The 15,374-nt window shown below is 38.0% G+C and overlaps 1 protein-coding gene across 2 annotated transcripts in view; it reads left to right on the forward strand.

Moving 5' to 3' along the window:
- The first annotated feature begins 7,002 nt into the window (after positions 1-7,002).
- MYBPC3 (myosin binding protein C3) overlaps positions 7,003-15,374 on the forward strand; it is a 62,000-nt gene continuing 53,628 nt past the window's right edge. For both annotated transcript variants that reach the window (XM_041426442.1, XM_041426526.1), the window contains exon 1: positions 7,003-7,156. In XM_041426442.1, the coding sequence (XP_041282376.1) occupies positions 7,132-7,156 (25 nt within the window). In that variant the 5' untranslated portion in view covers positions 7,003-7,131. The remainder of the gene's footprint in view (positions 7,157-15,374) is intronic.

Genomic DNA, 15,374 nt, shown 5'->3' on the forward strand with positions numbered 1-15,374 from the left:
ACTAGAACACCCAACACTGACACAATTAAGGTTCCTTCTTGCTGAGCTGGAAACTCAGGACTTCTCTCTTTGGTACTGATAATGTTTGGCACTGCTGGCCTGGAATTAAAAAGATATTGAAGACATTTTCATTCATCAGACTTGCAGACTTGATATTCAAGAAAATTAGAGTAAAAATTCCTCTCTTCATAAAAATATCTTTGTCACAAACACAGCTTCAAAAGCAGAACTGATCCTTCTCTGACACTGTAATTTGGAGGAGAAGGATCATTTCCTCTTGCAGGAAAACTGTGATAACTGAAAAGAGCCAACTGGTGAGTTAATTGTGGAGATACTTAGGATATCACAAAAGCCATTTCAAGCTTACCAAAAAGCTTTCTAAGATCTATGAGACCTATTTTTCCATTTCCCTAGCAAGTCTTGCATAAAATCCTATTAGATGCTGGAGAAATAATACAAAATTAAAATAAGCATTCAAATAAACAACAAGAACCTTTAAATGAGCTATTTTTGAGTGTGTGCATTACTATAAAATGCTAATTTAGAGCAACTACTTATACTTGAATTAAAGATTTTGCATTTTACACTGGTTTTGACCACAAGAAACATGGAAATTGAAGATTCTGAGAAAATTATTTTGGGGGGATATTATTATTATTAAAAAATATTTTTAAAAGTAATATTGAATATACTTTAACAAGAAGGCTTAAAATTTTGTCTCCAAAGCTGAAAACTTTTTCTCTTCCTCTTGTTAATGCTTTGAAATACTGTTTCTAAAAATATTCACTCCCCATCTGTTTCTGGTTAGGTTTTTCATCTGTGGCATAAAGAGTGAATAATCATGTGTTGCAGCTGTGAAGGAGACCAAATGATGATGCTTCTCTGCCAGAGTACTGTTTGTCTGCTACACAATCCAACTGCTCGGGACACTGGGCATTCTAGGCGAGCTGAATTCTTGCCATTCAGCTGCACATGCAAGCAGAAGCTCTTGGGCTGTTTTAGACAAAAATCCCAAAATCAATATGACTAAATCACAGGTTCTGCAAAATTACAGAGGAGCTGCTTTCTCTGAAGGTGGCCAAGTACTAGACAGACAGATGTGATCAAAAAAGGTCGGGGGGGTTATTATTTGGAGAGATGACCCACAATTAGGACAAGTTCATTGGAACATTTTGCAGCCCAGTGCTGTTAGAGATCATCAATCCTCTTTCAAAGCAAATGTTCATACTACAGCTTATCTTTGGCCCTTTTCAGCCTTCTTTAAAAATCAGCTTTATTAGCCTCAGTGAGGTTCCAAATCAATTTTTGTGGAAAGATTATTCAGGAAACTAACAGTGAGCTAAATTCAAAATACTGAAGTGCACAACAATATATTAGACTCCCTCTAGCTGTTCATCAGAGGCATCAAAGTTAGAAAAATTGCACTGACTATACAGATAATCTGTTTATAATAATTTACAGTGGTAGCATGTATTTTTAAATTCTACTCACTCAAAGAGAGTTTTAGACATTTCTAGATGTAAGCTACTACTCACCTGCACCAGACAGAACTGCAGCTAAAGGTGCTATTATTTATTTTTTTGCCTGAAAGCCCACATTTATTGAGTCTTCCAAACATCCTGAAAAATGCATACACACACATCCCAGTATATCTGCTCGAGGTTTTTGGTCTCCTTCACGAAGTTTATCTCTATACCCTCATTTCAAGATTCATACACTGTCAGTCTTAAAATCTGTGTTTGTCTTCACTTGCAATTACAGCAGGGCTAAGGCTCTCTACATTGCCAGGTTTCTTTTCCTCAGTAAGTATATATATATTTTTTTATTTTTATCACTTAATCTCTTTGCCTTTCTTTCTAATTTTTCCCTCCCTCATTTGGATCTCCACACAACAAAATTTCCTTAATTATCATCAAGCTTAATTCAAACTATATTGCCAGCTTCATAACTAGTACATATATCACATGACAGTTCAATTCAGTGTGTTTATACTGTTGTTCAAAAATTTCCTTGTACCCTAGCTGCACATTGTAAATTCGTAACAAAGACTTTATTACCAATGACAACACAATGAGCATTTTTCCTTTAAGAATGCCCTGAACAATATGTTCTCAATGGAAATCCCACACTTGTGTATTTAAAATGGATGGATAATGGATAGAAAAGACTATGATATGACACAGACTGTGGTACCAATTCCAAGATTTTGCATTTATTTCTAGTTTATTTTGTGTGTTACCTTGCTATCTTGCCACCTTTTCTTCTTCTATTAAACACTCAAATCAGATTTACTTATTTTTGCATACCCATATACTTAAGACATTAAACATGTAGTGCTTATAATAAAAATGCTACTGTAATGACCCCACTAATATATTACAGTCAAGTAGATTAAGAGCTTACTCTTTAAAGCAACTGTGACAGTAGCTAAAACCACCAAGTTTCACCTTTCTTCTCTAACAAATTTGCACATTACAATTCAGTTGGCTCAGCTGAGCCTGTGCTATTAGAGAGGTCTGTATATAAACCAAATAATCAGTCCCATTCCAAGAGCCGGGGAATGTGAACATCTTCCAGAGAACATGAAAACAGCAGTAGGCTGAGATATTCTTTCTCATTTCCTCACTCATAGCTCACCCATGTCTGCCTTAGCTGAACACCTCACATCAGCACACAGCATCCCAGAGGAACCTGGGTTGGAAGGGATGTTTGGAGGTCACGCCATCCAACCCCCTACTCAAAGCAGGCCTATTAGATCAGATTTTTCAGGGCAACTTTCTTTCCATTGTGTGTTTCTTTCCATTCTCTCCACTCATCCAGCCACATCCTCCTTCATGCCTTTGGTTCCCCACAGTGTTACTTTTTGCTATTGGGGAGTCAAAGCAGTACGTGAGAATGAGCAGTCTATGGACAGGAGGGGAATGAGGATGTGGTGGAGCAGATAAGGGTTAGCAGGAGGTGGAGGAGGAGAAAGAAGGGTGGGAGGAGGTATTGGGGAGACCAAGGTTATGCAAAGGATTGGGGAAGCGGCTTTGTGGTAGGAAGGAATGCAGTTTCTGTGCCTTAAGGGCTCCCTCTGAGCTTCTGTTTTAACTCCCCAGCAGCAGAGCAGCCGTGCTTTAGGTAGAAGAAGCCCTTTGACCACTGGTGCCTTTGTGCAGAATGCTTCGATTCCTCTGCCTTATGCAAAGTCAAGAATGTTTGGGTGCTGAGCTGGGCATTTGCTTATACAAATCAGTTTGGGTTCTTTTAGATTTACCTAAGTTTCTGAGTTTTGGATGTCTGCTTTCAGAAGCATAATTTTAGATTTCTTCTCTAGATATTCCCTTCTCCCTTTTTATCCCACTCACTCACACTGTGCTTTCCTTTCTCTGCCAGCCTGAGCTATCAATTCCCAGCTTTGTTCAGCTTCTCTCCATGCCTAGATTCAGCCAGTAGATGCCTCCTTATTTAGTAGATTCCAACTGCTTTATTCTCAACGTCCTTTTTCAACTTTTGCCCAGCTAGTTCATTGCTTCCTCTCAGGCCAACTTTTCTCACATATGCCTCCAGTCAGCTTCTCTTTATGTGAATGGTTCTCAGTTCCAAATTATTTGTTCAGCCATTTATGGTTTTTCCATCCCACATCCTCTTACAGTTTCAGTCTTATCACCAGTTCTCTTCCCTCCGCCCCATTTCTATCCCAGCTTCCCATCTAATATCCTTGTGCTTTGAGAATCTATTTCAAATCCCTCCCTATTACCTAGAAAAACCAATTTTCTCCCCCCATCCATGCCCTTCAATCACACATTTTTATTTCCTCCTCCCACTCAAATTGGTGTGATCCCTTCCTTCTCTGAAGTTCTAACTATTTGCCCCGCAACCCTGCTGGTTCTCCCCTTTATTTTGATGTGCCTGAGGGAGATAATGGTTGGAGCACAGGACACAAAGGCTGTTTGCTTTTAGTTCCAGTGTCTGGATTAAGTCCAAGTCCCACATTAGCCCTCACATAAATGCATAGAAAACTCTGCACCAGACCTCATTGGCACAAACAAAACTTCTTCAGAGGAAGAAATGTAGAAAGTTCCCACTGAGCATATGCAGACTGCATTTGTTCCCCCACAGTATAGAATATGCAGCAACACAGGTTATTTATCATGAAGCCAGTTACAAGAACATCCCTGAAATGAATGCAAGTTGCTGTCAAATATACAGAAAAAACTCAAATATGGAGTGCAAAGGGTAGGGATACAAAACGGTTGTGCAGAGGAAAGCTCAAAAAAGCAGGACCAGCATTACCCAAATCTCCTAAATCCCTGCAAACTCAAGTTCTGTCAGTAAGGTCAAGTGGCTTTGCACTGTACACACCAGCACTCTGTGATTCAAAAACTCAAAGGAAACAGTGAGGATTAGGTTGGACATTGGGAACAGATTCTTCACCCAGAGGGTGGGTGGGTGCTAGGACAGAACTCCTAGGAAAGTTAGAGCAGGAGCCTGCCAAAGTTCAAGGAGGTTTGGACAACGCCCTCAGGCACCTGGTGTGAATATTGGAGCTGTCCTGTGCAAAGTCAGGAGCTGGATTTGATGATCCTTGTGGATCCCTTCCAGCTCAGGATATTCCATGATTCTATGAGCATTTCAGTGGGTGAGTCCTGTGCTCTGCCCAGCCCCATCATTCACAGCAGCAAACCCGCAGCCACTGAGGAGGTGGTAATTCCATGACACAAAACAAAGAGGCAGAGAAGGAAATAAACAGAAATAGAGACAAGAAATTAAATGGCATGACAGAAACTACCAGGAAAAGAAGCCCAAAATAGAAAAGTATTTCTGCCTGGATAGCTACGTTTGGGCAGAGTCACAAGCACCTGAATACATAGCCTTTTAATAAGAAGCTGGGTAGTCTTTTTAGAAGGAGATGTTGTTAACTTTGGCTATAAATAATAAATCCTTAGTTTTCTCTGCATAGGCCATGGTGCATCTATCTAAAATCTCACAGCCTGTCAACTGCAGGCCACCAAATTCTGTCGTTTTTGAACTTGATTTTGAATTATGTGGTGAAAGACACTGTCTGAAGCACAGAGTAATAATTTCAGAGTAATTCTTCTGACAAGGAAGAATTTCCCCTCTCACTCACTTTTTAAGCACAGGCCCTGAAACAATTATTACATGTTGCTTCACTGTTCTTGTACACTGGTCTCATTTGAATACAGGATGAAACTTCACGCACTTGCTAAACAATTATCTAGTGTTGCAGTGCACTAGAAAGTAGTTATCACAATCAACTACACATCTGTTTTAGGTCAGGGTAGCCATTGAAATTATAAGTTTCACTTGCATAGCAGTTTTGTTATTAAAAGTAGTCAAATAATGTAATGTAATATAATGTAATATAATATAGAAAATGCTAGAAAAAAAGTTTACTATTACAACAATGCTGCCACCTGGTAACCTAACGTGTAATAGCAGAAAAAACATTCCTTTTTCTCAGTCTTGAACATAGCAGTGTATTTGACATATTACTTTAAATAACATTAAAAATCACAGAATCTGTGAAGTTATTATTGGATTAGGATAATTGCCCTGCATCAGATTAAATCCTCATAGCTGTGTTTCATTGTGGGGAAGAAGTGAGACCCAAGTCCTTTGAAAGGTTTCAAGTCAAAGCAAATAGCCAAGATTTACTGACTCCCAGTGAAATACCTCAGGCACAAAACAGTAGCCAAATACATATCATGATAACTTGTGCTCCACCAGAAAATAAATGGAAAATAAACACGGGTGACATCCTGCCCACCTTCCTCACTCATCCATTAAAAATTGCTGCAAGGGAAGGGGAGGAAGTATTTGGCCCCAGATCAGGAGAGGTATCAGCAGTGTCTCTTGCGTGTTCACATTTGTGCTATCAGCCTACTGCGAGAGTCAGATGTGGAAGACAGACACAGAGTACGGTGACTGATAAGCTGTTTGCACACTGGTCTATTCTGAACTCCATGCCAAAAGATGAAATCATTTAAAAATGAGGTTTTTACAGCATAGTAAAGCCAGGGGGAAAAATGAAAACCACACCTTTTTCTTTTTTTAAAAATATTCTGTCAATACTAGTGGGGGCTAAAATATGCTCAATGTTTGGCCTCCAGAGTTTTTCTGGTAAAGCTTAAAACTCAAAATTGATAAACCATCATGATAAAAAAAAAAATGATTGTCCACAGTTACTCTTTTGCCGTATGATAAATATATGGATAAATAAGAAGCAATGATTGGAGCATGAAATGGCCATACAAGAATAATTTTCTGGTGAGATTTTACCCCAGATCTTTTCTATATGATTAAGCAAAATTGAAACACTTAGTGGTATAAAACAGAACCTTGGAACTATTTTTAAAATGATATTTAAAAGAAGAAGAAAAAAAAACTTGCTAGTTATCAAGAAACGTATGCTCTGGATCAAGTGGGTGGATGGGGAGGGAGGACTAAAACTATTTAAGTAGTGTCATGCTTTCTACTTGTGACTGCAAATGTCAGTATTGTGTAAGTGTCTCTGCAAAAGAAAGTTCTTTCCTTAAAGTTCACAGTTAGTTCTACAAATACAGTCTTGGGTTGAAGAGCTAAAAAAAGAAACAAGAAAACCAGTTTGTGAGGGGCTGTTCAGCTCTGACCCAATTATGACAATAACAAAGACTGAAATAAGTAGTAAGAATGTAAGCAAGTGCACACTTTGAGTAAGCAGGAACCAGCACACAGGGGATGTAACCATCAGATCTAGTTTGCTGCATGTGCTGTAAACATGGCAGTGTTGGAATTCTTCATGCAATACATGGCTGGAGCTGGAAAATGCACTGCACGCATGTGCAGCATCACAGTGTGCTCTGGTTTATACCAACAGACCCGTGGTAGCCAGTCTTGGGTGGCCTGAGCTCCCTGGCTCCTGGAACTGGCTATATTTATCCCAGCTGATGTAGCCTGTCAAGTGTGTCCTGCGGCTGATAAGGTGCTGTAGTCGGCAACAGGGGGGGATCAAGGGGGAGGAGCAGGATGGGGGCTCCCATCCAGTGGTTCTTTAGGGCATCTCAAAAGCCCTGCAGTCACATTCCTGGGTGACTCGTACCCTGCTTTCTAGATGCAGCTGGGAGCTCCACGGGAAACAAAGCGAAGATGCCAGAGCCTGTAAAGAAAACAGGTAAGGATCATAACTGACAGACGAAACTAAGAACAGCTTGACAGGAAAAATGTGACTAGATTATGTATTCCAGGGAAATGAGATGCCTCAAAGGAAAAAAATAAATAGACAAGAAAAAGAAATTTTATTTTATTAAGTTATAAATGTAAGAGATATTGAGTGATCTTGAAGAGAAACCACTAACTGCTTTGACAACCCTCAGCCACAGAATTTTCTCAAGAGACTTTGGATGAGGAAAAAATAGAGGTGAAATGCATTTAATTCTCAGATGCTTTTAATTTCTCATTTCCTTTCTTAGTCACCTTTAGGACTCTGAAAAAAAAAATAAATAAAGTCTTGTAGTCTCTCTATTGGACAGTTAAAAAGTATAAACCTCTCCTGCTTTTATTTTGGGTTTGGGGTTTTCTTCCCCTGACAATTAGTAGAAGTATTATGGCCAAAATTTGATGGCACTTATTGTGAGTGATATCTTTGTGAAAATGAATGCAAACAGTACCTGGTCAGAATTTATTCTTTCTAGTTCTTTCAACCACTGACAACAGAACTCTAGGGAAAAAAAGGCAACATTGTACTGGGAAGAATACATGCAGTTTCTTTTCCCTTGCCCTCCTTCATCCTTTCCCCTTGAGCCAGAAGGTTACTAGCCCTCTTCAGGAAGCCAAGGTCACAGAGCCACAGAGAAAAATGCCAGGAAAGCATTTCAGATTTATGAATGTTTTAATTTAAAATATTCAAATAAGGAATCACTCAGGTGCTGCCCACATAGAGAAGGCCTAGAATGGAGTGCAAGGTGAAGTGGGTCTGGTGTTTTGAGGAGGAAGAGAGTCTGGGAAGAAAAGGAAGAGACAGCTAACTTCAGGACACCTGCAGAGGAAGATGCCTCAGGAGCATTTTACATCCACAAGTTTGGAAAAAAAAAGTTGACAAAAGCTGAATTTATAATTGTTTGTCAAGGGTGAACATATTTAATAGTCAAGCCTGGAGAAACTTGTACTGAACCTGGGATTCTCCACTTCAGAGCTTCATTGATGCCAGGCCATACCTGGAATGCCCACTACCTGAATGTACACTACAAGGTGCACGTGTTTTTAGTAATGTGCAGTTTCTAGAATTAGCCAGTGCCAGCTGTGGAGACTTATTAATAATGGCCTTTGTGCTCTGCAAAGGTCTGAGCAACCATTGGTCTCCTCTTAGTCTGGCCACTGAGACAATCTCCTGTGGTCACAATAACAAAATAACAAAATAAGAATAATAACAAAAGAAGAACTTGTTAAGAACTTTCATTTGACCAAAATATTTGAAATCAGCCACTACCAGAGGCAGACCCATTACACACCCAGAGACTCCCCCATTATAACCTGCAATGCACCAAAGCATGGTTAACTCCAGCAAGATTCTTCGTGTTCCCCTAAAGCAACAGTGTTATCAGCAATCCTTCCATTGCATTGCAAATATAACATCATTTCATGTTCATAAGGCTGCCATTTCTAATGAAAGTAGATTTGTATAGAAAAAAGAAATATATATTAGATCGTGTAATTGTAGACAAAAACTTGAAAATATAAGCTGCAAAATTTCAGTAATCACCCCAAAAATGAGAAAATCATACTCATATTCTGCTTTTAAAGTCCTATGATTTTTAAGTTTTATTGAAATGTTTAATTGTTGTGAATGCAGACAAAAAGAAATACAACAGAGTAGGCAAAATTTGACAGTGACCTTGTCATTATGACTTCTGATTTCTAGTTGTTTTACTGCCTTTAAATTAACATTTCCATTCTCTGTGGGTGAGAGACAGTGTCTCTGTGAAGATGCCCACTTTTACTGGCTAATGGTGAAGAGAAATTCTATCCCAACTTATTTCTCCAGAGAAATCTAACAGGTGTCTAACATCACTAGTCCTACACAGTTCTTATGAACAAACCAGACCAAACACTGGGATTATCACAGCAGGGGGAGGAAAAGCTCTTGTTACTCACTCTGACCGAGACAGGAAAAGTCACATGCCCCACAACTTTTGGAGAGGATCTTCTCAGTCTCCCAGGAGACACTAATCCCTTTGGTTTTCTATTTCATGTTGTTTATACAGTTCAAGCCATTTCAAGATGGGATAATGCTGAGCACCATCTCAGGAGGGCCAAAAAACATTGGGCAATTCATACTTGGATAAATCACAATTCCTGCCTTGCACACACCATATAGTTAAAGTACTGAAGAGCCCAAATTCCCTAGTTGGTATGACTGAAATCTGTGCATCTGGTGTATAGGCAAAAGAAAATTCTTCATGTCAAAGAATGATCAGAGATATTTAGCTTATATCTGCTCTTTTAACAGGGCTTTTAACATGTAAAAAGAAACAGACAATAACAACCAAAAAACACCCAAAACCCAAAATTAACAAACAAATAAACAAAAAAACCCACCCACCAAAACCCCCCAAAGATCCCACAAAAAAAAAAAAAAAAACAAAACGAAAAAAAACAAAACAAAAAAAAAAACCACAACGAAAAATCATTGAATAAACCATTAAACTTAAAATGGTGTGGTGAAGTAGATTTTCCAACAAACATTCTTTCACTTTCAACTGTCCAACTAAAATACTTCAGGAGAAAACACTTCCCTATTTATTTCAAGAATGCCAAAAGAACTGTCTTAGCATTCAAGAAAATCTACACCATCTACAAGAGCAACACAATTTATAAGACCTGTAAGAGTTTAGTGTCAGAGCAAGCAATCAAACTTTGAAAAGCACCACTTTTTGCAGAATTCTGTTGCAGAAACTTTATGTTCTTTTCCCTTTGATTTAAACATTTCATAGTTTATCCTTGTTCAAAAGCTCACTGTTTGGAAAATTTTGTTCTTTTTTTTTTTGTTCTGAAAATTCAGAAATGTTAAAAAAACCCCAACCATTTCCCTAACAATATTTTATGACATTAGGAGGAAATAGTTGGCTTTTTAAACACCAAATTTAGTAGATAAATGGGACTTAATGGGAAGTGTGTGCTTTATTATAGCTGGAAAAGGAGAAGTCTATATTACTCACCTTCTCTTAAAATCAGTCAGCTTTTACTCAGATATTTTATAGATTGAGGAGTCTAGATTTTGCAGTTCTGATTAGGAAATTTCATCAAGAATTTACAAATAACTTGTAAGTACACAGAGGCTTTAATAATAATAATAATAATAATAATAATAATAATAAATGTTGTATAATGAAGAGTAAACTGCAGAATTTTAGTTTGAATATTAGATCATTCTTTCACATTTGCAAGCACCTAGCACAACAAAGTACTGCAACAAACCTCTATGCACCACAGGAATGCAGAAAAAACCCTACACCCATACAGACATAGTTTCCTCTTTTGTAAGTTAAGATTCAAGCCAAGCTGAACATTACTATCCCCGTTTTAAGAAAGTGTGATGGATACAGAGAGAGAGAGGTGACTGATTAGTGAAACTATTCCTCGCCTGTTGCTCATGTTGCAGGAATTTGCAATCTCAGCTGCTGAAGTAGGCAAGGAATGATAAGATTGAGTCTTTCAATAGCTTCTGGATCATGGAATGATTAAGCTTGTAATTGCAAGAAGCCACTTAGGTCCTGACTGAGGAATGTGCAGCATCTTTATATAGTTCCCCAGAAAGGCATTTACAAGCTCCATTACTGCAGTCTGCTTGTGCTCAGCTGGGCTTTTAACACAATGGAAGAGCAAATGATACAGAAGCAAAACTACATGCCAAGTGTAAGCAAAGATAAATTTTCGACATGAAGTCTCAACAAATAAAATAATTCTAAAAGTTAATACTGCTTTTGTAATATTATTTAAATAGATTGACCAATACATATTTTAACACCAAATACAGAGAACGTGCCATAAGATAACTCAGCTTTGTGGGAGAAACCTCAACATGAAGTCTTAACAAATAATTCCAAAAGTTAATACTGCTTATGTAATATTATTTAAATATATTGACCAATACATATTTTAACACCGAATACAGAGAACGTGCCATAAGATAATTCAGCTTTGTGGGAGAAACATGTGATTATTTTGTCTAATTTCACTCATCACAAATTTCTGCTGCAGTTTCTAGCATCTGCATTCAACCAGATACATTAGAATCTTCTCAAGTATTTATACCTTTAACAGGTTTTATTTCAGAAAGGCAGAAATATCATCTGAAAATGTCATTTAACACACATTCTCCTCTACCACTCTATGTAATGAAAACCACTCTTGTAGAAAACACATTTCTTGCTCACTTTCATTTCACATAGTTCACACATACTTTGAAATTCCAGTATTTCAAGAAGAGGTTTTCAGCTGATGTTTGTGACTCTAAGCCAGATTATTTAGGGAATGTTGCTAGCAAATGAAATTATTTTGGTAATTTGAACATTATTTTAATATGCACCTTACCTCCACTTTTTCTGACAATAATGAAATAAGAATTGCTCTTCTAGCTTCTAATAATAATTTTTATTCTTATTAGAGATACAACAGTACTTAGCATCTACCTACTAACAATTCAATGCTGTACAAAGACAACAGGAAAACAGTCTCTGCCTGAAAACACTCATAAAATAAAAGCCCAGTAAATAGATTGATAGTTCAACAAGAGAGCAAAGGAAACAATTATTAGTACAATAGATAGGAATCCTGGTAGTAGCTTAGCCATTTCTTGGGGTTTGCATAGGGGAGTATGAAAAAGACTTGAATCATAATAGTAAACTTGTTTGATGATGGATGTTAGAAGGACATTGCTTTAAAGCAGTTCAGAAAGTAAAGGAGAAAGCATGAAGATTTAATAAATGGCAGCAGAATGAAGGCAGAATACTAATTTTGTTATTTTATTCAGGTAACTATCACAGAAAATTGGTTTTGGAACTGAAATTATTTCATTATTGTTTAATTTGGCCACAGCAAATGTATTTTATTTTTCTTCATCCTCCTGATTGAAAGACCTACCAGTAAAATTTCAAAAAGCAATCTGATCACAGATCTCCAAACAGGGCTTTTTATTACTGACCAGTTAAGCTGTAACTTGTGTTAACATACATAGTGTTGTGGCTAATGTTACATCTTTAGGTGTTTGGAGAATTTTAGAGGACACAATTTCTGGTAGCTGCAGCCTTAACCACCAAAAAGTTTATGCAAGACAACTGCAGACCACATACAGCTGTTTCCTCTTCTGCCTGGGGTAAAATCTTCTGGTTTATGTCACTCAGAAGTTATGTGAGTGTGTTTGCATTATGGAAGCTAGAAGTGATTAGGAAGGCCTGGGTTATGAGAGGTGAAGTGTTGAAAAATGGGTTAGTACAAAGTAACCCCAGGTTCATTTTCTTTTATTAGCTTAATGTCCCTCTTCTCTCCCACCATTAAATCCCCGGAGCAACACCAATTCCATCCCCACTAAACACACAGAGCACCTCCAACACGTTCTCTAAATCCCCGGAGCAACACCAATTCCATCCCCACTGAACACACAGAGCACCTCCAACACATTCTGTCTTCATCAGCACTGGTAACTCACATGGCTCTCTGCTCTCTCTCCAGAAGTGCCATGCTGTGCTAGTACTAATGTCACTTTTCCCTCTTCCTGTGCTGGGTTAGAACACACCAGGGATCAGAGAGTTAACACAGCGAGCAGCAGGGGACATCAGGTGCCCCAGCCCTATGGCTCCTAACTCATGGGCACCTGGACTCTGGATAAACACAGGACAGTGTCTGAGATCTGCCAGTGGCTGACATAACATCACACAAGAGGTGTCACAGGCACTGGGTTTTCCACAGCCTCATCGTCATATTCAAGAGTGTTTAGAGTATGGGATGGAAATATAGAACTCAGAGGGGTGTATCAGGGTAGAAGTCAAACATTGTAGTGAGAGAGACTGTCAGATGGGGAATGTGTTTCTGATAAAAGCAGGCAGAAGTGTGGTTCTCAGGACAGAAGTTTTGGATTGTGGTGTTTAGGAGTAATCCTAATGAGGAAATACCTGAATTACATTGGTGTAACTGCATGAGGAAAAGAAAACCTTGATTTACATGTTACTTAAAGTAACAGCCACAATGATGGGGTGGGGAATACTGAACCCTTTATCCTGTTAAGCAGCCCCTTTTCTTCCCCAAAAGGAAAAAAAAAAGGTATTCTCTTCACATGCTTGTTCAGCAATCTCTTCTGGCCCCTTTTCTTCCCCAAAAGGAAAAAAAAAAAGGTATTTTCTTCACATACTTGTTCAGCAATCTCTTCTGCAGCAAAGTTATTTCCTGTAAAATCTCCAGCCCTACATCTTTAGTCTTTCTTTGCAAAAAGAGCAGTGAAAGATGAAAAAGAATACAGCTGGATACAGAGAAAGCACTGCCCTGCACTGACTGAATCTGAAGTACAGGAAGAAGATTCAATTAAAACCTATGTCTCCTCTACCAGTGAAAAAGTGGGTACAAAGCAATGTTCTTGCAGGCCTTTGTTCTCATGGGAGATTTTGGGCTTTTCCAATTCTGTACTTACCAGAAATATTCACAATCATTTTAAATTGGAACGAAAGTGAGTCTTTTGGCAGGAAAGGGGGAAAGAATACAAAGAGTCTTACTTATAAACTTCTGCACATGTGTTTAGATTTCCTAAAGCCAGAATCGTATGTAGGGGTAGAGATTTCTCACTGTGTTCTCGCCAACAATTTTGTTCTTGTTGAGTCACCTACAAAGCAAATGTAAGAAACCTAATCACTTTACAGGGTGTGCAGCAGATCACAGAGTTACTTCCAAGTATGCGTGTCATGAAACACTGACACTGTAGGCTGGAACCTTTACAAATCACTTTGCTGTTAGGTAATTAATATATTTATAGATTCTTTTGTGCTTAAATAGAAGAGTGATGATAATAGCACTCAAGGACTGAAAATAGGTCTCTTCGCTGCTTTGTCTGTAGAATCATAGGGAAAGGAGCCAGCCAGTCACTAGTGGAGTGGGTCCCAGAACTGACCTGTCTCCCCACTGTGCAGCAGCCTGGCCACCTTTGCAGGTCTTTGGAATCCTGCATGTCCAGCCTGCTGTGCAGCAACCCTCCTGCAGTTATTCAGGATACACTGCATCAATGCACACCCTACCCTGCTGTGTTATTTACAGAAGTGCAGAGCAGTACCTAAAGGTCTGCAGCAGGTAACAGGCAGCACGCTGTAGGACACTGCAGTACATAGTCCTGTATCCTACAAAGCACTATATTTTTAAAGAACTGTTGCACCACATTAGAAACAAAAACCTCAATAATAAGCATGCAGGAACATTCCACTCGCAGGGGAAATTTCCCACACTTTTAACAGGGAAGGAAACCATGCAGAAGAATAAAATAGGAGGTCAGTCAAGGCTTTTCTAGGCTCATTGAAAACTAAAATTATGTTTTCAGCAGAAATTTAAAAGGGGGGCGGGAGGAAGAAAAGAAATTGAAACCACGTAATTTTGGTTTTTATATAATGAAGAAAAGGAAAATTCAATCTTTACTAAATTCTAAAAGTGTTTGCAGTTCATATTTTAACTGATGATTAAGAAGGTTCGAATCCTTTGTAAAACAATGCAAGAAGCATGAATTGTATTATGACAATAATAAAATTGACCAAAGGCCTTTAATGAAAATGATGGAATCTTTGCAGATGTAACTCCACTCAAGTCAACTAAATCATGCAGTCTAAAAACATGCTACAGGAATAGAGATTTTATAAAAAGAATAGATGGTATTATTAATAATATATCATTTACATGAAATAAAGCATCTGTTTGAACATGAACATAAGCTTTTTCTTTTAAAACATTTTCATGTCATGATCCTTTCATTTTTATAAAGCAGAACTAAAAGTTCAAAGCTAATTATAACCATTGTTGTGTTGTTTGGAAGAGTTCTTGTGGCTGCCAGAGGAGTAGAGCCATAGACAATTTGCCACAGAGGTGACTGATAAAATTAGATGTGATGAAATTGCTAGTATTTTATAAAAGTGTAGTTATACAGGGGTGAGTCAATAGACAGATGACAGAATGATGCACAAAAAAACCATGCAGTGTATGAATCAGAATGTTAATTGCTGGCATTTTTACTCATCAACATAGCTCATGGCAATTAGCAAATGATAACAGATTAAGACAAAAAACACTAGCATGAAATTAAAAACTTGATTCAAAATAAAGATGAATAAATATAAATAAATCAGATTAAAGAAATTAGTAAAATA

This window comes from Onychostruthus taczanowskii, unplaced genomic scaffold (assembly GCF_017590055.1).
Source record: "Onychostruthus taczanowskii isolate IOZ18803 unplaced genomic scaffold, ASM1759005v1 scaffold1, whole genome shotgun sequence".
NCBI lineage: Eukaryota > Metazoa > Chordata > Aves > Passeriformes > Passeridae > Onychostruthus > Onychostruthus taczanowskii.